A 24,242-nucleotide genomic window follows, 5' to 3' on the forward strand; every position below is an offset into this window, starting at 1 on the left:
CACTTTCACCATAAAAGGCCTGACCAGACTGTCCCGGGAAGGGAGAGGAGGTGATAGGAGCCCAGGGCCTTTCCTAAATGGAGGCCTGTTCTCCATCCAAAAAGGCCACACACCCTGAGTACTGTGCCTGTCAGCCCCAGGTAGGCAGATCCCTGAGAGCTGTGATGTTACAAAGACCTCTTGCAACATTCCAGCGGTCCTTGAGCATGCAGGTCTGCCATTGGAGGAGTGCCTCATTGAACAGCTTCCTGCTCGGAACACAAGTACTATGACAGAACTGTTCCCAGATGGCTGGCCTTTCGATGGGGATCCCTAAATGGTCATTCCCACATTGGGCCGCCCTTAACAGACACTGGATGAAAACTCCAGAGTTGCCTTAGAGACCTGACCCAGCTTGACCCAAAGACTAGGATCTTAAAGTTAAGAGATGGGAGTGGGCTTCTGGGGGCCTGCACTGTTTTCTGGCCTCTAGAAACAAAGAGTATTAAGCCTAAAAGGAAAACAATCGGTCTGCTAAGTGAAACAGACATTCCTCAGCCGTGTGGTAGGTGGCACACAGGGGGACAGGCATGTATGCCAAAGAAAATCTTAAACACACAGGAAAGCTTCTTGTTTTCTTGGGGGCAAGTGACACTCAGTGTTTCCATTGTCTTCCTTTTTCTCCTACTGCCTTTGGCATTACAGTTCTTTGGTGTCATAATTGAAATTACATACTCGTTGGATTTACCTGGTGGTGCAATGGATAAGAATCCCCCTGCTGATGCAGGGGACATGGGTTTGATTCCTGGTCCAGGAAGATACCACAGGCTACAGAGCAACTAAGCCTCCAAGCCACAACTACTGAGCCTGCATGCTGCAACTACTGAAGCCCGTGTGCACCAGAGCCTATGCTCTACAACAAGAGAAGCCACTGCAATGAAACCTTGTGCACTTCAACTAGAGAGTAGCCCCTGCTTGCCACAATGAAGACCCATTGCAGCCAAAAATAAAAAATAAAGTTAAAAAAGAAATTGCATACTTGCTTGTAAATTTTATTTCTTGACCACCCTCTAGCCCATATAATAATTGATTTCTCCATGTTTTCTGGAATTAAGGAAGACACCTGCTATGAAACAAAACAACAGATGAAACGAAATGTCTGCAAACAAATAAAGCAGCATTTACATGGGTTAACACAAGTCAGGTCTGCTAGGCCATTTTCTCAATGATGCCCTGAAAAGAACAATTAGGTCTTTAGTCCTCAGTCAAGATTTGTGGAAATCCCCAAACTGGTGATTTGGCTCTTTATTGCCAAAGAGCAATAAATTTTGGGGGGTGGCCAACAGCATCAGACACAGAGGACACGCAAATATACCAAAGAAACCTTTAATGATGAAAGATTATGCAAACATATCCTTGGATTGATTCTTTCCAGAAATGTCTTCATCTTGTCTTTTCTCAACCATGCATCAAACTGTGAAGGTCATAAGAACATTCTCCTCCCCACCTCAGACTACTCCAGCTTCATCTGGGAAGCATAAGAAGAGCATATCCCAAAAAGAGCATTCCCGAGTATGCGAACCTCAGAGGTGAGCTGTTTGGTCAGGAGCATGTGGATGTGGTGGGGGGAGGAAGGCAGCATTATACAAGCACACAGAGACTCAAATCAAGAAGTTGAATGCTAGTGTCTTTGAAAGTGAAAGTCACTCAATCATGACCAACTCTTTGCGGCCCCATGGTCTATACAGTCCATGGAATTCTCCAGGCCAAAATACTGGAGTGGGTGGCTGTTGTTCCCTTCTTCAAGGGATCTTCCCAACCCAGGGATCAAACCCAGGTCTCCCACACTGCAAGCGAATGCTTTACCAGCTGAGCCACCAGGGAAGTCAATGTCTTTCAGACACGCAAAATCTACATCAACACACTTGGAAAAGAAAAACCTCTATAATCGTTCCATATGTCTTGTGTGTCACAAAAGTGTGAAAGTACAAAAGTGTAGTAGAATAATTTTGAGTTCTCGGGTCACAAAAGCATCAGGGTGATGTAAAATCTTGAAAACCAAGTGATGTTTAAGTCTCTCCCCACAATCCTGAAGTTTCCTGCTGAGAACGATGAGCTTCAGTCCTATCCAGTCACCACCTTCCCCTGGAACAGAGTAAGGAGCGTCTACCTGGAGGGGTAAACCAGGACCTGGGTTCGCAGTGGCAGGAAACTGCATCTTTCTCTCTTTCAGAACACAACTTCAGAGTAATTTGTGTCCTTATCAAAGTTAGTGCCATCTTTGCTGCAGTGTTCTGTGAACCCCCAGGCTGTAATCACAGGTTCCAAGAGAGAAGCCAAGACTGCTGCCACTGCCTACACCTGGTTACGCACTGGGTCTGAGGGTCCTCCTGACACCACATTTGGATGTCTTTGGGGGAGCTGGGGGCAGACTAGACAGCTTCCATAGGCACGATGCCATCCATTTACAAACTGCTCCACAGACACGACTCCTGACAGCCAGAGATACCCAGGGATGTGTGCAGAGTGCCAAATATCCTCCCTTAAAAGATGGGAGATCTGAGGCTCAGAGTAGTGAAGTGACTTGCCTGAGGTCACACAGCTGATAGGGGGCAGAGCCTCCTGATGTGCTGGTACCCTCAGTGTTCCCAGTCTCCACAGCCCTTCGGAAAAGAAACGGTTTGTTCTTTGCCCTTCTCGACCTGAGATGCGTCACTCATGGCGAGTTGGGATACACCTGTGGGAAAACAAAAGCCTCCGAGGATGGGATAAAGTTCAGGTTTACAGATGGGCGAAGGGCGAACCGGGGCTTCTCAAGTGGTGCTAGTGGTAAAGAACCCACCTGCCAATGCAAGAGACGTAAAGAGACTCAGGTTCAGTCCCTGGGAGGGGAAGATCCCCTGGAGAATGGCATAGCAATCCACTCCAGTACTCTTGCCTGGAGAATCCCATGGACAGGAGCCTGGTGGGTTACAGCCCATGGGGTTGCACAGAGTGGGACACGACTGGAGCAACTTAGCACACACACACGAGGGAGAATCTGGGATCTGAACTTGAATGAAAAAAGGACGAGGAACAGGAGGAAGAAGCCATGTTGCTTGATGGAGACCTGGCTGTTTTCAGGGTTTCTCTATCTCAGCAGTGTTGATGTCATGGACTTCCTAAAACTACCTTGGGAGGGCCAGCCCCTGCGGTCAGGGTGTTGAGGAGCGTTGCCGGCCTCTGTCCACTAGATGGCAATAGCACCTCCCCAGACTCCCCGGGTGATGGTACCATCTCCAAACTTTTAAATGTGTCCCTAGGAACGAAACTCGCCCTGGCTGAGAACCACGGCTTGCAGTCGGTGCTCCGCAGAGCAGCCCCGCAAACGGAGCCGGATCCCCACCTCACTCTCCTGCCTGCCGCCCGCAGAGCTCCCAGCTACCGCGGAAGACCGATCAGCCTCTCCAGTCTCTCTTCCCTCTCCTTCCGGCCACGCCCCTCTTTGCTCTAGTTCTGCACGACTTGTGGCGCTTTCCCACGCAGCCATGCTAGTGTGATGTGCCCACACTCACGCTTTTTTTCTCACCTCAGTTGCTTATCTCCTAAATGTTCTCCAACCTTCAAGACTTGGCTTGGTGTGGGCATCACCTGGAACTTACCTGAAGTCATTTCCCTTCCCCCCATCCGAAGACTGGGTCAGGCCCCCGCTCTGTGCTCGCAGCACCTTCTGCAGACCTGTCACAGAACTCAGCACCCCATCCTGTAATGGCCTTGCAGTTACACTGACTGAGCTCCAGAAGGGCGGGGCTGTGTCTTGTTCATATCTGGGGCATAGTGCCTCATGTGGCATTCACTCAGCAGGGTTTACTGAAAAGAAAGTGAAAGTCGCTCAGTCGAGTCCGATTTGCGATCCCATGGACTATACAGTCCGTGGAATTCCTCAGGCCAGAATACTGGAGTGGGTAGCTTTTCCCTCCTCCAGGGGATCTTCCTGACCCAGGAATGAATCCCGGGTCTCCTCCTGCACTGCAGGTGGATTCTTTACCAACTGAGCTATCAGGGAAGCCCAGATAAAAGGAAGGGTTTACTGAAGTGAGCCACAAAGACTAACAGCACAGGAGGTTGGGAGTCAAGACACCAGGATTCTAGTCTCTAGGTCTGCTACTAGCTAGCCAGGTGACTGCTTCTCATCCCTGAACCGGTTTCCTCATCTGAAGAATCTGAATTTGGACTAAATGTCTAAGGGTCCTTATAAGTAGGAATTGCTGATTCTAGAATGTCTTTTTTTCCCATAAATATTTCACTTAAAAGTGTTTCCCAAACAAAGAGTAGGGCCATCCTCTTCCTCTCCCTTCTGAAAGTGTATGGCTCCCTCTAATCTTTTTCAAAGTCTTTTCCTAGTGACGATTTCATTTGACCCTAGAAATAATGATGGCAGCCTGGTTAAATATAATTTCAAACAAGAACCATTCTTCCAAACAAGTGACAGAGGTAAAATACATGTCAAGTATTACCATCACAGAAGACAGAAGAACATGTGTTTGTTTTTCTCCATGCATAGAAACCCATCAGGGTAGTGTGACAGCGGGGTAGGTGATGGGCAGGGAACTTGAAGTCTTTTCACTGAACAACTTATATTGTCAGATTTTTTGAGCTACATATGGTATCTATTTTAAAAATTAAAGATAAAGAATAAAACCATATGTATAAAATCAGCTACAAGGATGCCTTATATAGGACAAGGAACATAACCCATATTTTCTAACTATAAATGGAGTATAACCTTTAAAAATTGTGAATCACTTTGTTGTGTACATGAAACTTATATAATATTGTACATCAACTATACTTCAGTCAAAAAGGTAATAAAACCAAATGAATGGCATCGTTTCCCGAGCGTCCTTTCAACTGGCCTTAAAAGCAGGTGAGAGTGAATCTGAGGTCAGTAGCCAGATCACATCTGTCAGAGCTGCTATAAGAAAACCCTTCTGGCTAACTGCACTTCCAAAAAATCAAGAGAAACATGGGCTGCAAAGCATCACTATAGTCTTCTGGCTTCAAACTGTTTTAATCTGGTTCACTCCCTGGCAGTAGAGTATAAAAATAAGGCTAAATTTCATAGCAAGTGCTACCAAAAAGGGAGTTGAATTCGGATGCTAATGCTGAACCTGACCAACTGATTTCTGTCACTTTGCAGCTCCTTGCTGTGACAAGCCTTGACATTTATCTAAGGATGAATCTGCTAGTGGATAGGCCCCACCTAGAGGCCCAGGGACAGACAACAGACCTAAAAATCAAAACATTTAGTGACAGATTTAGTAATGTTAAGTCTCCTGTATTCCTCTCTGTACTACCTGCTCTCTCTTCCTTTCCAGATAGTTCTCATAACAATCGTAAAATGAGCCCTGTATAATATCATTAGACCAGAGGTGGTGTTAAATTTGTAATCATGACCACAGCTTTCCTTTAAGGTGGCACAATATAGAGTATTCCTCTGAATGTGACTGCCACCTCAGTCCTCTGTAAGCCCTGTCCTGTAAGATGAGGTCAACGGAAGCCATACAGTGCAGGTGTGTTTAAATTCATCAGTAGATCAAATGTTAAACTGGATTAAAAAAAAATATCTGTTGATGTTGTTTAGCTGCTCAGTCATGTCTGACTCCTTTGCGACCCCACAAACTGTGGCCCACCAGGCCCCTCTGTCCTTGGGGTTTCCTAGGCAAGAATATTGGGGTGGGTTGCCATTCCCTTCTCCAGGGGATCTTCCCAACCCAAGGATCGAACCTGCATCTCCTGCATTAGCAGGTGGATTCTTTACCATCTGGGAAGGCCCAGATAAAAGATGGGAGAAGAAAGGTAACTTAATTTTCTCACCTAGAGGTTCCGTGGTCACCTGGGGTGTTGATCTATACACATGGATTATCACCTTCTTCACAGTAGTTACATCTTTTCAGATCTTAATGTTATCTGGTTACCTTTAGCACTGGACATGCAATTCTTTATTTCAAATACATTCATTTTAATAAACATAATCATTGTTGCTGCTCTACATAATAAGCTAAAATAAGAATCAACACTTAAGTGACTACTATATGTGGATACAGGATGCACGAACGATGAAGGTGCAGTCTGGAATTTTAAGCATATAGGGATTCACCCAGAAAAGGAACGAGGAAAAAAATACTATTTTCTGTATCCTTCTAGCAATCTCCAAAGAAACACTGTTTTCCAATATTTTAACATCTACTGCAAGAATAGGAACTACCTTTGGACACATCATGCGCTGGGCAGTTATTGGTGCTTGGTGTACAGCTGTAATTTTACAAGCCTCAGTTGCCTTCTAGTTTTTTTTAAGTGATCACGATACATCGGGTAGACGTCTTGATCTTGTGTAGTATTATTTTAAAAAGTAAAGAAAACCTCTGATTTTATTTTTTATTTTTATCACACACTACAAAATACAATGCATGCTACACAATATGCTGCATAATCTCCTAGCAGGGATAGAAGAGCATGACTGAGTTGTTCTTCATCAACCAGGAAAACGTTTCCTTAATCAATGTTCTCCAAACCCTGGAAAACAGTTTAAAAAGGAAAATGAGAGAATTCTGTTCTTCTCAAAGATGTACAATGACTCCTAGAACCTGTAATGAGTCCTAGTTTTCACTTTCCGACAGCAGCAAACATATCACTTAAAACTGTTTTATAAAACAACAGCCAACATCAGGAAGAGATGATTAGCCTTATTCTACTTTTTTACAAATGAAAAAAGTTAAAAAACAAAACAAAACAACGAAGCCTCAGCCACGTTAAAAGACCCTTGCTTAAGTCAGTCAGGAAGTAATAGAGTCAGAATTCAAGTTCAGGGACCGCCCTCCCCCCACACACACCCCCCACACACCCCCCGGTTCAGAAGACCATTCTATCACACTCAGTTCACAAACAAACAGTTCAGAAACTATAGAGTAAAAGTGTCATCAGTGATGACATTTCTTCCAGGTTGTTAAAATAACACAGTCCAGGGATTCTGTTTCTATTGTAGGAATAATCTTTTTAAAGAATGAGGACAAACTTCTACAACATAAAGAACATACTATTAGGCCAAACCATATGGAAATGCTACTGTTTGACCATTTTCAACCCACAAAAAGTCATTTTGTGATTCAATCAAATATAAATTATAGTAATTCTTTAATGTACTGGTGCATGAACTGACAAACCAATGGAGTACAAAAGAGTACATTAGTGAAACAGGCCCATGTGTGTATGGAAATTTAGTTTACTAGAGTGGTATCTGAAACAAACAAAAAAATGGACTGTTCTATACGATAATTCTTATAACTGGCTGTTTCTTGGAAAAAACTAAAGTTAAACCCTTGCTTACACATTATACCCCCAAATGACCTGTAGACAGGTCAGAGTACTAACTGTGAAAAAGGGGAAAGGACTGTTAATTGTATTTGGAGAAATTGTAGAAATATTTTTTAGAATCTTGGATATGAAAGTCCTTTGTATCAATGTAAACTATGACAAACAGAACATCCAGATTAAAAATCTATCTGATGAAAGCCAGGATAAAGTAAAAAGGACAGTAGACAGAAAAATATTTGCCACATATAAAAGAGACAAAAGATTAACATCTGTAATGTATAATAAGAACCTTTATAAATCAAAAAGAAAAAAGACAACAGAACAAGAAAGGATACAGGCAGACAATGCAGAGAATAAGATGATCATTAAGTATGAAAAAGGCACTGTGCTACTTTAATTTGCATTTTCCCAGTCTGCTGTGAGCCCTTTGGAAAATGTTAACCAGAATGCACCTCAACCCTGACAGGTGAGCTAGCATCAGAGCCATCTTACCTTTGACACATAGTAACGGTTTACTCCAGAGACGCGCCTATCTCTTTCCATCAAATACCACTGATATGAATAATGGGCAACCCTTTTTTCCTACAATGAAAGGAAATCATTATTGCAGTTTATAAAGGTGAGTGAGCCAACAGAGAGATATTAGAACTTTAATAAGTGACATTCCAGAAAAATGGAATCATCACTCATATAAAAACCAAATTAAGATAGACTTAAATAAAATCAGACCACTAAACTTTAGAATTAAGATGGTAACCACGACTTCTTACATTTTCTGTTTTAACCAGCATCATTTTCTTTCTTTCCTTTTTTTTTTTTTTTAAGTCATGACTACTTGTTCCTTTTGGGGACACTGAGATGAAAGAACAGCGGTAGGTCACAAGTGAAAGACAATCACAAAACCAGAAAGCAAATACATTGATACTTTATGACTTCCCTGGTGGCTCACATGGTAAAAGCATCTGCCTACAGGAGACCTGGGTTTGATCCCTAGATTGGGAAGATCCCCTGGAGAAGGAAATGGCAACCCACTCCAGTATTCTTCCCTGGAAATCCCATGGACAGAGGAGCCTGCCAGGCTACAGTCCATGGGGTCGCAAAGAGTCGGACACCACCGAGCGACTCCACTTGACTTGACTAAAAAACTAGTTAGAGAGGAAAATCACAATCCTAAAGTGAAAAACAGGAGCTTGAGCTAAATTCCTAAAGGCTTGCAAGAGAAAATGGGGGATTAAAAAAAAAATGTCAAGGGAAAAACCTAATTAAGGGGAATTCCCTGGCCGTCCAGTGATTAGGACTTGGAGCTTTCACAGCCAGTTGCCGGGGTTCAATCCCTGGTCGAGAACTGAGATTTCGCAAACAGCGCGTCAAGGCCAAAAAAACAAAACAAGACAAACTAATTAAATCAAGGCTAGGAAAAAGTGAAAAACGAGAAGCTACCGAGATATGGATGCGAGAAATTAAAATCAAAATCCAGCCAGAAAGGAGACTTGGAGTGGAGGCAAGACTAATTGACGCCTCTCTCCTCTGCCTAGGTAGGGCTTTCCTGGTGGTTCAGACGGTAAAGAATCTGCCTGCAATGCAGGAAACCCCGGTTCGATCCCTAGGTCGGGAAGATCCCCTGGAGAAGGATATAATAACCCACTCCAGTATTCTTGCCTGGAGAATTCTATGGACAGTGGAGCCTGGCGGGCTACAGTCCATGGGATTGCAGAGTCGGGCACGACTGAGCGACTAATACTTTCTATGTTCTTTCTCCTCTGCCTAGGAGTTTGGACTTAACCTCTTTTAATCTCCTACCTTTCCAGCCCCCAAGTCTCTACTCCACCCTCCCGCCCTGGCTTCACCCAGCAACCTTACTAAATCCTTACTAAAGTGGAATACGGTTCCGGACGGGTTTCGTTCCGCAAGTCTCCGCTTTTAGGCAATAAAAAAGACTGGCGAGGACGGATCTCAGTATTACCAACTCGCAGACAGCCTCCGGGTCCTAAGGGCCTCCCGACGCCACCATCCATTACGTAACGGCAGCGTTGGAATTAGCCGCCGGGCCGGCGAAGCCGCCTTACCTTGCCCCCGTTACTGAACCTGTGGATGCGCGCGGTGGCCATTCCCGGGATGAACAAGCACACGCCCATGACGGCGATCCCGGGGAGAACCTCGAACCACATCGCGACGCCGTTCCCGAGGCCAAACACTCCCTTCCAGGTCCCTTAAAGGTGACCCGGCTTCGATCTCTTCCGGGTAAACTCCGCGGCTGCGCGCGAGCGGGGCAGAAGTCACGTAAGCCTCCAGAGGAAGCGACGGGGCGCGGCAGGGCTCAAGAGGGGCGCGCGCCCGCGCTCTCGTACACTCCCTGCTCCCGCAGTCCTCTGCGCTCTCGCACACTCCCTGCTCCCGCAGTCCTCTTTCTGCAGCAGATTTTGCATCAACTCGCAGTCGTGCGCCCGACGTGCAGTAACGCCAGGCAGCCCCGAGCCAGCCAGTAGACCATCGCCGTTTCGGATCTCAAGACTCTAAAAATGGCAGAGCAACTTTCCCCAGGAAAGACGACAGACCAGGTGTGCACCTTTCTTTTCAAAAAGCCTGGGCGAAAAGTGGCTGCAGGCCGCAGAAAGCGCCCAATCTGCAACCAGGAGTCCGGAGACAGCAGCAGCAGCAGTGACGAAGGGAACACTGTGGTTCGCCCGGAAAAGAAGCGAGCGGTCCACAATCCGATGATACAGAAGACCCGTGGCAGTGGTAAACAGAAGGTGGCATACGGCGACCTGAGTAGCGAGGAGGAGGAGGAGAACAAATCCGAGAGTCTCGGCGTGGTCTATAAGTCCACTCGCTCGGCGAAACCCGTGGGGCCAGAAGATATGGGGGCGACTGCTGTCTACGAGCTAGACACAGAGAAGGAGCGTGACGCACAAGCCATCTTTGAGCGCAGCCAGAAGATCCAGGAAGAGCTGAGGGGCAAGGAAGATGACAAGATCTATCGGGGAATCAATAATTATCAAAAATACATGAAACCCAAGGATACGTCTATGGGCAATGCTTCCTCCGGAATGGTGAGGAAGGGCCCCATCCGAGCTCCCGAGCATCTGCGTGCCACCGTGCGCTGGGATTACCAGCCCGACATTTGTAAGGACTACAAGGAGACTGGCTTTTGTGGCTTCGGAGACAGCTGCAAATTCCTCCATGACCGTTCAGATTACAAGCACGGGTGGCAGATCGAACGCGAGCTTGATGAGGGTCGCTATGGTGTCTATGAGGATGAAAACTATGAAGTGGGAAGCGATGAGGAGGAAATACCATTCAAGTGTTTCATCTGTCGCCAGACCTTCCAAAACCCAGTTGTCACCAAGTGCAGGCATTATTTCTGCGAGAGCTGCGCGCTGCAGCATTTCCGCACCACCCCGCGCTGCTATGTCTGTGACCAGCAGACCAATGGCGTCTTCAATCCAGCGAAAGAATTGATTGCTAAACTGGAGAAACACCGAGCTGCAGAAGGGGGTGGTGCTTCAGATTTCCCAGAAGACCCCGATGAGGATCCAGTTCCCATTACTTAAATTTTCCCATTATTCTCAAATCTCAAAATAAACGTTTTGTTGTTTTGGAAATTTTAACTCTCGTGCTTCCTTTCTGGGGAAAGTGAGTGAGAAGAAAGGGTGGGTGGTGAAGTGGGGTCCTGGATGGATGGCTTGCAAAAGCATCAAGGTAGGTAAAATCTGGAGTTTTACCTGGTATAAATGCTGCCTGTGTGTAACAGTTACTTTTCATAACCTTTTTACATAAATTTGGGGGATGGGAGAAGTTCAACAAAAGAGCTAGAATTTGCTTGAAGTGACCAAAGCTGTGATAAAAACAAGAACTGAACCTATTTATTATATCACAATTATGCATCACTTAGTAATTTACAAAAGTATTTTCATGCATGATCTTTTGGGAGCCTGTAGTACTTCAAAATACACCCCAGCCAAGGTGTGTGTGTGTGTGTGTGTTAGGGGTTGAGGGAGCAGTAAGAGTGGGAGAATTAGGATGGGGGACTGGTAGCTAGCCCTGCAACCTGTGTATGGGGACTGCTCCTTGCTCTCCTTGAAGCATAGGTAACTTCTTCCCTGGATGATTGAAATGGTCTGTGCTCCGGGGTCCAATATGATAGCCACTAGCTTCATGTGGCTGTTGAACATTTGAAATGTAGCTGGTAGTGACCCTATGCAGTTCTGGACTGAACTTGTGAACCTGCAGAAGGCAAAAACCTAACATTTGTCTGAAACTGTTTTCATAGAGCTGATCATGCCCTATTAATCTATGTACCTGTTTTCCCAACTAGCCTGTGAATTCCTCAGTGACCAGGCCAGTGCTTGGCATATAATAAGCACTTAATAAATAAACTCAGAGAGGTCTGAAAAAGGAGATCGGGGCCAAAGCCTTGAACCCAAGCCGAGGAGCTTTGACTATATTCTGTAGGTAAAGAGATTTCGGGAGGGGAACACAATCAAACTTTTTTTTTTTTAAATATAACTATGGTTACAGGCTATCAGACTGCAGCAAGATGGAAGGCAGGGAGGCCAGTTAGGACAAATGACTAGTAAATTTTTATTGATCTGAGTAGAATTTGGGCTGATCCCAGGGAAAAGATGTAAGAATAAATTGTGGGTTTGAATTTTTATATTCATATACATTAATCTATTTAAAGATATTCTTTGAGGAGCCACCCTTGTCAGGCACTGTGCCTAGCATACGGGATATTAGCAAAGAAGATAGACATAGCCCCTGACCTCATGGAGCTGGACATCAAACAGTGCAGGTTTGATGAGTACAAAAACAAAAGTGCACTGGGCTGACCTCTCAGGATTAAGCCAATTCCAGCCCTTGAGAGAATTCAGAATCAAAGTCATTTCATACAATGTCATATATTCTTTAACAGAATGTATTAAGTACAGTGGGGATACATGAGAAGCCTAGCGGGAAAAGGGCTTAAGAAAGTATGACACAGAAAACAGCATTTAAGGGATGAGACCAAAAAAAAAAAAAAAAACCAGAAAGGAAAGAAATAGTTGTAGAGGCAGTTGGAGAAAGAGAAACTTAGGTGGCGCTAGTGGTAGATAAACTGCCTGCCAATGCAGAAGATGTAAAATGACGTAGGTTCGATCCCTGAGTCAGGAAGATCCTCTGGAGGAGGGCATGGCAACCCACTCCTGTATTCTTGCCTGGCGATTACCTTGGACAGAGGAGCCCGAGGGCTACAGTCCATAGGGTCACAGAGAGTCGGACACAGGTGAAGCAACTTAACACACACACTGAGGTGGAAGGCAAAGTAAACTGTTCTAACAAGTGTTATGGAAAGAAACAGGATAATGAGTAGCAAAAATCGTGGTATGCTCAAGGTATTTTTCATGTTTACAAAGTTTCTGATTAAAATTTTTAAAAGAACTATTTTTATTACTCTAAATTGTGCAACTTCATTTCATAGGTGAAAACTAAATAGTTCTTCTTACAAATTAGAAAAAAATTAAATATGGGGGTGGTTCCCTGGTGGCCTAGTGGTTAGGACTCTGGGCTTCCACTGCCATGGCCCGGGTTCAATTCATGGTTAGGGAACTGAGATCCTGCAGGCCTTGCGGCATAGCCAAAAATAAATAAAATAAATATGGGGGGATAAAGAGCATGCCAGCCGAGATGAGTTGCAGCTGGACCCTAAAGGCACTAACCTAGTCTGAGAGTTCATAGGAGGCTCCCCTAGGAGACGACCCTCAACTGGAGACCTGTAAATGGGGATTAGGAAGAGTATCCAAGTCAGAGGGTCAGTAGATACCAAGGACCTGAAGTGAGAGACTGGCTTCAGCTAAGAACTCCAAGCAGTCCAGGATGCTGGAGGAAAAAGACAGGTGGCCAGGTAGTCAGGGCCAAAGAACAGCCATCTTGCTGTCATGTTAAGGACTCTGGACTTTATCAGAAAGGCAAAGGGATGCCATCAAAAAGTTTTAAGAAAGAAAGTGAGCTGATCAGATTTGAATTTTAAAAAGGTAATTCTTCAGTGTGGGGAATGGACTGTAGAATCTGGACACAAGACAGATCAGTCTGGAGGCTGGTGCACCAGTCCATGTGATATCATGGCAGACTGGACTAGACTGGGGACTGCAGACATTCATTTTTTTTTTTTTTTTTTTTTACCATTCTAAAGCCGTTATTAGCATCAGGTAGATTATTTCATTATAACTTCTTAACTTCAAGACAGCCATTGAAATAACTTGCTGGAGGTTACTTAAGGCCCATAGGAGCAAAATCTCAGTCTGGGATTGGGTAGATAAATACCAAAAGATTAATGTACCCCAATTAAAGGAGCAAAGCTACTGTACAGTAGGTCTCCATACATATCTTAAGTACACAGGTGCCTTGCAAACCTCAAATGCACAAGACCTCCTTTTATATAGTTTGATATTTATAATACATGAATACAACTGAGTTTCTCTGGTGGCATTTGTCAATGGAAGTTGAAGCATTTAAAAAGGTTTGTCATTATGTAATGATGGTGCCTAAAACCTCTATTTCTATGGTATTTTTGTGAATTGCTAGGTTTTATTCACTTTTTAATTCTAATGACATTAATTATAGAAAACTGTACAAGTAAGTTGAGAGTACTAAAATAAGCAAATGAAATACTTTTTCCAGTTTAGAATTTTCAAATCAGGACTGTCTCTTCCAAACATTCAGGCTTTTTTTTTTTCTTTTTAGGAATAGGAAGGATTAAAATTGATAGGAATAGTGTGAAGAAAAGCCATCTTTTCAATGTAGTCTTTACAAAAATGACATAAAACCTTCTCTATATTTGAGCATATAAACCTCATATAGGAGAATTCTAACCATTACAAAGTTAAATCTAAAACATTCAAGCATGACAGCATAAAAATATTCAAAAAACTTTATTTGGGTTACTATATAATTCCATAAAGCTAAAGTTACATTTCAGTATAAACTTTCAGTAAATATGGCAACAGCAAACATCAAAAGCATATTTGCCAGCAGTTTCCCATACCTCTGTATAAAATAGTATTCCAAAGAAGCATGACTGGAAAGCAGAATTACCCATTTTTCCTAAGACTTTCATCACCAGTATCACTCTATGCCCCACTATTGTTGGGTGAAGTGCAAGTTATCATAAGATGGTTTTTCCCTTTGAAAAAAGATAAGGAGAAACTAAGGAAGAAAATTTTGAAACATAGATTTAAGACTTATCTGTGGATGAGCCAAAACACCCCAACTTGTCTACATTTTAGTAAACGTCAGGCAAATTGAAGTAGTTTCTGTCCCAGTAGCTGCCAGAATAAAGCCAGTCCTGAGCTCCGCTGTAGGGATTAGGGCCTTGATGGAACCACCTCGTCTTCCAGTCCTCTGACTTGGACCTGTTCTTGCGTGCCACTCTTTGTTTCTCAGGTCGCTTTTTTCTTCACTGGCTTGATCCATTTCCCTGTTCTCCATGGCTCTGGTGTCAGGTCGCAGCCTGCAGTCTGTCTTAGGAAGCATGCTCTCCATCTCCTTGTCTACTTCATTCAAAACCACTGCAAAGCTAGTAAAATTATTCATCTGGGCCAAATTCGGAGGCCGCGGGACTATTTGCCACAGGAGAACGCTCCCAGGGATGACAAACACGCTCTGGAATTCTGGCACTGGCATTTCATCCGACTCCTCAGAAGCACTCACCTGTTTGCTGTTCTTCTCTTCAGTGTTTTTCTTATCATTTTTTTGGTAAGCATCAAATGTGGCCAGGTCAACACTGTATAAACATTCTGTCTACTTCCCGTAGAGAGAGCACAGAGCTTCTTTCTGCTTTTATCTTGAATGTAGCCTTCAACTATGGGTAATTCTTTACCAAAAAGGCCTCATGGCTTAAAATTCAACACACATTTGTCCCCAGTCTTGTGGTTTGTGATCTCCACATTCCCATACTGCTCCATCCAGAGCTTTCCCACAATGATGTTGTGCACACAGCAGGTAGGATTCATCCACGTATATGCTTCATTGTGTTCAAGAAGCTTGTCGTGGTTCCTTTGGGTTCTGCTTCTATGCTTTTCCCCCAGAACTTCAGTTTGGGATAGATTGAGCCATGAAAGATGAAATCATTGTTTACTCCTTCAGCATGAAATGCACTAATGGGTGGGTGATGGCTGACTTGCTCAGAGATGAGTCTGAAACCAAGGTCATCTCGAACTAATTCATAATTCTCTCCCAGAAGTGGGTTGAAAGGCTTTCCAGTGCGTTTACACTGAGAAGCAACAGCAGAGACAGCAAAGGCAGCTACCCACTGCATCCTTTCCACAGGATCTGCAAACGAACTGGCCTTGTGGGTGAGGTATGCATGCTCCATAAATTCAGTGAGTCGCTGGAGGAAGCTCAAAGGCTCATTAAATATAACTGGCATGGTGATTGTGGAGAGTTCCATTCCGATACATTTCCTGAGGCTGCTCCAGATACTGAAGTCATTTCTGGAAAACATAGGGGAGGGCAGGCTTGTTCTGTGTTTTTTGATGCCTTTGGAGAACGCGTCTCCACCACCAGAGTCCTTGCCTTCCGACATTCTGTGCTGTCTACTGCTCGGGTGCTCTGCTTCCTCTTCCAAGGAGTGCGTGGTCAGTCACTGCTTCCAGTCTGCTCAAGGACAGGACTCGCCCTCACTAAAGATGCTCAGAGGCGGGGAGCCTTTGACCAGAGACTGCTCTAATTCGTGATGTTCAGTGGCTAGAGTCGCCAGCGCTTCTGATAAAATTTTGGTTTTTTTCTTGTTCCTGTTCCAATTTCAAAATCCTCCCCTGGGGCAGGGCCGGAGCTCTCCCTGGCTCCGCCTGGTGCTCCTCGCGCCGCCCGGGGCCACTCTAGGCTCTCGCACGAACGCGCTCGGCCTGTCCTTCCGCCTTTTTTCCAGCCCAGCCAGGAGGCGCGATCCACGGCAACACCGCAAGGTCTCCCTAAGTCACCTTCACGCGGCCTGCCCCCGGCTCCGGAGAGGTCGAGACGCGGCCCAGGACCAACGCCCGGGCTGCCCGCGGTCCGTGCTCGCCCCTCGGCTGCAGCGCCGCCCTCTGGGGTTCCCGCTAGCCTAATAAATAGTTTTTGAGCACCCACTATATGCCAGGCATTAAGTTATGCACTGGAAAGGAAAGTCGCTCAGTTGTGTCCGATTCTTTGCGACTCCTGGACTGTAGCCTACCAGGCTCACTCCATCCACAGAATTTTTCAAGCAAGAGTACTGGAGTGGGTTGCCATTTCCCTCTCCAGAGGATCTTCCCAACCCAGGGATCGAACCCAGGTCTCTCGCATTGCGGGCAGACTCTACCGTCTGAGCCACCAAGTCAGGTGCTATGCACTGGAGATACAGCCAAAGCAAAGGCACTCAAATCCCCACACTCTAGAACTTACATGAGAGAGTGTAGCAGAATCGCACATGCATAATATATAATAAATGGAGCTAAGTGCTATAAAGAACACTGGAGCAAGGTAAGGGGATGAGAGAGCAGTGGGCAGCAGGGAGGGGCATGTTGTTGTATATAGGGTGGTCAGGGAGGATCTCTTTCTGATAAGGTGACATTTGAGCAGAGACCTAAATGAAGCAGATAATCTGGGAGAACAGCATTCCAGACTGAGGACACTCAGTACAAAAGCCTTGAGGCAGGAAACTGCTCAATTTGTCCTGAGAACAGAGAGGAAGAAATTTAATGATCTGTTTTAGGGAGCCCACACAGAATGAACTCAAGGAAGAGGAAAGAACTCTAAGATGAGATAAGAGAAGTAATGGGGGGTGAGGGCAGACTGTGTACAGCTTTACGAGCCAGTGCAAGAACTTGAGGTTTTATTTTCAGTGACAAGGAGGGTCACTGGGAGGTTTTAAGCAGAGGACTCACATGATCTGACACTGGCTTTAGAAAGGATCCTTCTGGAACTTATGGGGGGGGGGTAGTGGGAATGTTTTATGTCTTAACTGGGGTGTATGTTACACTAGTGTCTACATTTGTCAAACTCATTGGAATGTACATGTACGTGCATTTCATTGTGTGTGATTAATATTTCATTAAGAAATACCTTCAAGTCAAAGGAGAAAACAGAAACTGGTTGCTATGTAGAAAATACTCGAGGGTAGGCAGGTCAAGGGATGAAGCGGAGAGATCAGAAGGCTACTGCTATTGTCCACGTGAGAGACAGCAAGTGCCTCAAACCAGGTGGTGATGAGAAGGGGTCAGACTCTAGATGTAGTCTGAAGGTAAAACCGACAAGATGTCTTGGCAGGTTAGATATGAGGTGTAAGATAAAGAGAAGAGTCAAGGTGACTCCAACATTTTTGACTTGAGTAACTGGGTGGAAAGTGGTACCACTTAGTGAGATGGAGAGAGGCACATACAGAAAAGTACATAAAACACAACTTTGCAATATAACAAGTAGCTACATAGGAAGCCTTGGCATAACCACCACCCAGGTCAAGAAATACAAAAGTAACAATGCTCAAGAAGCCCCTCAAGTATCCGGATTCTCCAGATGGCACACACAGGTAAACACTCTGCTGATTTTTAAGGTAATGACTCCCTTGCTCTTTTTACATTGATCTTCCTCTTTAGCTATTTCTCTCTCCTTCCCTCTCACCAACAAGAATAATATATACTTAGTATCTCTCATTTTCTTATAACAGCTTTACTGAGATACAACTTGCATATCATATAATTCACCATTTTAAAATATGCCCTTGAGTTGCTTTTATTCACAAGTATATTCACAAGGTTGTGCAATCATCCCCACTATAATTTCAGAACATTTTCTCAATACTTCAAAAAGAAAAGCCTACCCTATATCTGAAACTAACACAATAGTGTAAATCAACTATGTTCCAATAAAATTAAAATTTAAAAATTTTTCTAAGAATAGAAAAGCATACCCATTAGCAGTCATTCTCCATCTCCCCCGTCATCCAGCAGTCTTTCTGTCTCTATATATTTGCCTTTCCTGGACATTTCGTATCAATGGAATCATACTGGGTTGGCCCGAAAGTTCATTTGGGTTTTTTACAGAAAGCCTGGACTGAACATTTGGGCCAGCCCAATACAATGTGTGGCCTTTTGTGTCTGCCTGCTTTCTTTTAGCGTGTTCTTAGGGTTCATCCATGTTGTCGAGTATATCAATACATTCCGTAATGTGGCTGAGTAATACTCCATTTTACGGAGATACTACCTTTTGTTTATCCATCTATCAATTGATGGACTTTAGATTGCTTCCATATTTTGGCTATTATGAGTAATGATACATTCATGGACACATACTTCTGTGTTTAGGTGTATCTTCATTTCTCTTGGGGAGATATATAGGAGTAGAAATGCTGTTATGTGGTTAACTGCTTAACCTTTTTAAAACTGTTTTTTAACTGAAGTGAAATTCACATAACATGATATTAACCAGTTTAAAGTGAACAGTTTGGTGGCATTCACAATGTTGTGAAACTACTGTGCGTGTGTGCTCAGTCGCTTCAGTCGCGTCCAACTCTTTGTGACTCCATGGACTATAGCCCGCCAGGCTCTGCTGTCCATGGGATTCTCCAGGCAAGAATATTGGAGTGGGTTGCCATGCCCTCCTCCAGGGGATCTTCCCGACCCAGGCGTCTCTATGTCCCCTGCATTGGCAGGCAGGTTTTTTACCACTAGCATCACCTGGGAAGCCCTATGAAACTACTAGCTCTATATAATTCCAAAACATTTTCATCACCCCAGAAGAAAACCTCATACCCATTAAGTAAATGCTCCTGAGTCTCTCCTCTCAGCATCTTCTGGCAACCACCAATCTTCATTGTTTCCGTGGATTTAGCTATTCTAGATACTTCATGTAAAAGGAATCATACAGTATGTTGTCTTGTGTCTGGCTTTCACTTAATACAATGTTTTCAAGGTTCATTCACATTGTAGTATGTATATGTATCAACACTTACTTTTTGAAGCTGAATAATATTCCATTGTATGTATACACCATAATTTATTATCCGTCTTTCTGTTGATGGATATTTTTGTATTTTCCACCTTTTGTCAATTGTGAATAGTGCTGCTCTGAAAAATGAGTGTATATATCATTGAGTACCTGTTTTTCGATTCTTTTGAGTATTCACCTAGGAGTAGAATTGCTAGGTCATATGGTAATGCTCTCTAACTTTTTGAAGCACTGGCAAACTGTCTTTTTTGAGCAGCTAAGGCATTTTATTTAGGAAACCTGAACAAAACATTTTTTTTTTACGTATTTTTAATTGAAGGATAATTGCTTTACAGTATTGTGTTGGTTTCTTCCATACGTCAACATGAATCAGCCATAGGTATACATATGTCCCCTCCCTCTTGAACTTCCCTCCCACCCTTCTATGTCTGAACAAAGTTTTGGCCAACCCAATATATTCCTACCAGCAGTGTAAGAGGGCGCCAATTTCTCCACATCACCAGCACTTGTTATTTCCCTTTTTCTTAATAGCAATCCTAGTAGGTGTGAAGCAGTATCTCATCATGGCTTGGATTTGTACTTTCCTAATGATTATACAGTGGAAATGAGAAATAGATTTAAGGGACTAGATCTGATAGATAGAGTGCCTATGATGAACTATGGACAGAGGTTCATGACATTGTACAGGAGACAGGGAGCAAGATCATCCCCAAGAAAAAGAAATGCAAAAAACCAAATGGCTGTCTGGGGAGCCATTACAAATAGCTGTGAAAAGAAGAGAAGCAAAAAGCAAAGGAGAAAAGGAAAGATATAATGCAGATCTGAATGCAGAGTTCCAAAGAATAGCAAGGAGAGATAAGAAAGCCTTCCTCAGTGATCAATGCAAATAAAGAGGAAAACAACAGAATGGGAAAGACTAGAGATCTCTTCAAGAAAATTAGAGATACCAAGGGAACATTTCATGCAAAGATGGGCTTGATAAAGGACAGAAATGGTATGGACCTAAAAGAAGCAGAAGATATTAAGAAGAGGTGGCAAGAATACACAGAAGAACTGTACAAAGAAGATCTTCATGACCAAGATAATCACGATGGTGTGATCACTCACCTAGAGCCAGACATCCTGGAATGTGAAGTCAAGTGGACCTTAGAAAGCATCACTATGAACAAAGCTAGTGACGGTGATGAAATTGCAGTTGAGCTATTTCAAATCCTGAAAGATGATGCTGTGAAAGTGCTGCACTCAATATGCCAGCAAATTTGGAAAACTCAGCAGTGGCCACAGGACTGGAAAAGGTCAGTTTTCATTCCAATCCCAAAGAAAGCCAATGCGAAAGAATGCTCAAACTACCACACAATTGCACTCATCTCACATGCTAGTAAAGTAATGCTCAAAATTCTGCAAGCCAGGCTTCAGCAATACGTGAACTGTGAACTTCCAGATGTTCAAGCTGGTTTTAGAAAAGGCAGAGGAACCAGAGATCAAATTGCCAACATCCGCCGGATCATCAAAAAAGGAAGAGCATTCCAGAAAAACATCTATTTCTGCTCTATTGACTATGCCAAAGCCTTTGACTGTGTGGATCACGATAAACTGTGGAAAATTCTGAAAGAGATGGGAATATCAGACCCCCTGACCTGCCTCTTGAGAAACCTGTATGCAGGTCAGGAAACAACAGTTAGAATTGGACATGGAACAACAGACTGGTTCCAAATAGGCAAAGGAGTACGTCAAGGCTGTATATTGTCACCCTGCTTATTTAACTTCTATGCAGAGTACATCATGAGAAACGCTGAGCTGGAAGAAGCACAAGCTGGAATCAAGATTGCTGGGAAAAATATCAATAACCTCAGATATGCAGATGCCACCACCCTTATGGTAGAAAGTGAAGAGGAACTAAAAAGCTCAACATTGAGAAAACGAAGATCATGGCATCTGGTCCCATCACTTCATGGGAAATAGATGGGAAAACAGTGGAAACAGTGTCAGACTTTATTTTTTGGGGCTCCAAAAGTACTGCAGATGGTGATTGCAGCCATGAAATTAAATGACGCTTACTCCTTGAAAGGAAAGTTATGACCAACCTAGATAGCATATTCAAAAGCAGAGACATTACTTTGCCATCAAAGGTCCATCTAGTCAAGGCTATGGTTTTTCCAGCAGTCATGTATGGATGTGAGAGTTGGACTATAAAGAAAGCTGAGCGCCGAAGAATTGATGCTTTTGAATTGTGGTATTGGAGAAGACTCTTGAGAGTCCCTTGAACTGCAAGGAGATCCAACCAGTCCATCGTAAAGGAGATCAGTCCTGGGTGTTCTTTGGAAGGAATGATGCTAAAGCTGAAACTCCAGTACTTTGGCCAACCTTGTGTGAAGAGTTGACTCACTGGAAAAGACTCTGATGCTGGGAGGGATTGGGGGCAGGAGGAGAAGGGTATGACAGAGGATGAGATGGCTGGATGGCATCACCGAATCGATGGACATGAGTTTGAGTGAACTCCAGAAGTTGGTGATGGACAGGGAGGCCTGGCGTGCTGCAATTCATGGGGTTGCAAAGAGTCGGACATGACTGAGCGACTGAACTGAACTGAATGACTAATGACTGAGCATCTTTACATGTGCATGTTAGCCATTTATGTCATCTTTGGAGAACTGTCTATTCACGTCCTTTACCTTGACTCTGGTTGTTCAGTTGTAAGAGTTCCTTATATATTCTGCATACCAGGCCCATATCAGATATATAATGTACAAAATTTTTCTCCCAATCTGAGTTGTCTTTTTACTTTCTTGTTGGTATTCTTTGAACCACAAAAGCTTTTCATTTTGATGGAGTACAATTTAACCACTTTTCTTGTTATTCATGCTTCTGGTGTTATATCTGAAAATACATTGATAAATCTGAAGTCATAGAGATTTACCCTTATGTTTTCAAGAGTTTTATAGTTTTAGCTCTTTCATTTAGGTTTTTGATCCATTTTAATTTTTGTGTATGGCATGATATAAGGGTTTGATTTCATTCTTCACCCTGTGGCTATCCAGTGATCTAGCACCATTTGTTGAAAAGACCATTGAATGTTCTTGGCACTCTTTTAAAATGAATCAGTTGACTGTAGCCAAGTGGACTTGTTTCTGGACTGTCAGTTCTACTCCATTTACCGATATGTCTATTCTTATGCCAGTACCACAAGGTCTTGATTACTGTCATTTTATAGAAAGTTTTAAAATCAGAAGTGTGAACCTCCCTATTGTTTTGGATATTCTGGATCTCCAAAATTCCTTATGAATGTTTGAGTCAGCTCATCAACTTCTACGAATAAATCAGCTGGTATTTTAATAGAGATTTCACTGAATCTGTAAATCAATTTAGGGATTATTTCCATCTAAATAATGTTAACTAATATGGGGAATTCCCTGGTGGTCCTGTGGTTAGGACTACATGCTTTCACTGCAGGGGGCCTGGGCTCGACCCCTGGTCAGGAACTAAGACCCTGAAAGCTGAGAGGTGGCAGGGCCAAAAATAAATAAATAAACAATGTTAATTAATAGTAATCTTCTAATCAAACTCAGTGAACATAGGATGGTTTTCCATTCATTTTAATCTTTATTTTCTTTTACAATTATTCAAGGTGTTCATTTGTAATCCTTTTTATCTGCATAGGATCAGCAGTAATATGCCCTCCTCATTTCTTTTTTTTTTTTTTTTTTTGGCCATGCTGCATGTCTTGTGGATATAAGTTAAACCCAGTCTGGGCAGTGAAATGCTAAGTTCTAACCATTGGACTGTCAGGAAATTTCCTATTGGTTTCTGATTCTAGTCATTTGAATCCTCTTCTCTGTTGTTATTTTTGAGTCAATCTAGCTAAAAGTTTGCCAATTTTATTGATCTTTTCAAAGAACCAACTTCTGGTTTCATTTATTTTTCTCTGCTGTTTTTCTAGTCTCTCTTTCATTAATTTCCTTCTAATCTTTATTATTACCTTCCTAATGCTTGCTTTAGGTTTAGATGGAAAATACGCTTTTCCAGCATTTTATTTTTTTAATTTTATTTATTTATTTTTGGATATTCTGGGTCTTTGTTGCTGCACTCAGACTTTCTCTAGTTGTAGTGAGCGGGGGCTACTCTTTGTTGTGGTGTGTGGCCTTCTCACTGCAGTGATTTCTCTTAGTGCAGAGCACGGGCTCTAGAGCACACGGGCTTCAGTAGTTGCAGCACGTGGGCTCAGTAGTTGTGACGCATAGGCTTAGGTGCTCTGGGGCATGTGAGATCTTCCTGGACCCGGGGATCGAACCTGTGTCCCCTGCATTGGCAGGTAGATTCTCAACCACTGGACCACCAGGGAAACCCACCATTCATGTCTTAGTGCATCAGAATCAGCTTCAGATTTATAGTAATTTAATTCCAGTGAGACATAAAACATTCCTATATACTTCTATTCTCTTTTGTCCCTTTTCATGATACATATTACATCTATAAATGTTACAAACTAACAATACATTATCACAGGGGTCCCCAACCCCCAGGCCACAGACTGATACCACTCTGTGGCTTGTTAAGAACCAGGCCACACAACAGGAGGTGAGTGGCGTGCGAACAAGCATAGCTTCATCTGCATTTACAGCTGTTCCCTGGGAACATGAACCTGAGTTCCCCCTCCTGTCAAATCAGCAACAGCATTAGATTCTCAGAGAAGCACAATAAATGTAATGCATCTGAGTTATCCTGAAACCACCCCTACCACCACCCCAGTCCATGGAAAAATTGTCTTCCATGACACTGGTCCCTGGGCACCACTGTGTTATTATATTATTCTATATACTTTTATGACTTTTATAGGACCTAAGAAAAGAAATGAAAACAATTATATATTTATACCTTCTGTTATATTAACCTTCTTTTTATCATTTCTGATTCTCTTTATTTATTCTGGTAGATCTGAAAAACCATCTGGTGTCATTTTCTTAGCCCAATAC

General features: G+C 43.3%; 2 protein-coding genes and 1 pseudogene across 3 annotated transcripts; 1 reads left to right on the forward strand and 2 right to left on the reverse strand.

Moving 5' to 3' along the window:
- Window positions 1-6,382: 6,382 nt before the first annotated feature.
- NDUFA1 (NADH:ubiquinone oxidoreductase subunit A1) lies at window positions 6,383-10,786 on the reverse strand. Of its 2 annotated transcripts, none has more exons than XM_070290826.1 (3): window positions 9,399-10,786; window positions 7,825-7,914; window positions 6,383-6,534 (listed from the first exon to the last, which is right to left on the reverse strand). In XM_070290826.1, the coding sequence occupies exons 1-3, from the start codon at window positions 9,498-9,500 to the stop codon at window positions 6,514-6,516; spliced, it is 213 nt and encodes a 70-aa protein (XP_070146927.1). In that variant the 5' UTR covers window positions 9,501-10,786; the 3' UTR covers window positions 6,383-6,513. The 2 variants fall into 2 exon arrangements, with proteins under 2 accessions (XP_070146927.1, XP_070146926.1); XM_070290825.1 differs by having other exon boundaries at window positions 9,204-9,582.
- Window positions 9,000-10,934, forward strand: RNF113A (ring finger protein 113A). The gene has a single exon (XM_070290824.1). It carries the CDS (start codon window positions 9,852-9,854, stop codon window positions 10,881-10,883), a length of 1,032 nt encoding a protein of 343 aa, XP_070146925.1. The 5' UTR covers window positions 9,000-9,851; the 3' UTR covers window positions 10,884-10,934.
- Window positions 10,935-14,286: 3,352 nt separating this feature from the next.
- LOC138929720 (oxysterol-binding protein-related protein 1 pseudogene) lies at window positions 14,287-16,289 on the reverse strand (annotated as a pseudogene).
- Between the last annotated feature and the right edge of the window lie 7,953 nt (window positions 16,290-24,242).

This window comes from Ovis canadensis, chromosome X (assembly GCF_042477335.2).
Source record: "Ovis canadensis isolate MfBH-ARS-UI-01 breed Bighorn chromosome X, ARS-UI_OviCan_v2, whole genome shotgun sequence".
In the NCBI taxonomy this organism is placed as follows: Eukaryota; Metazoa; Chordata; class Mammalia; order Artiodactyla; family Bovidae; genus Ovis; species Ovis canadensis.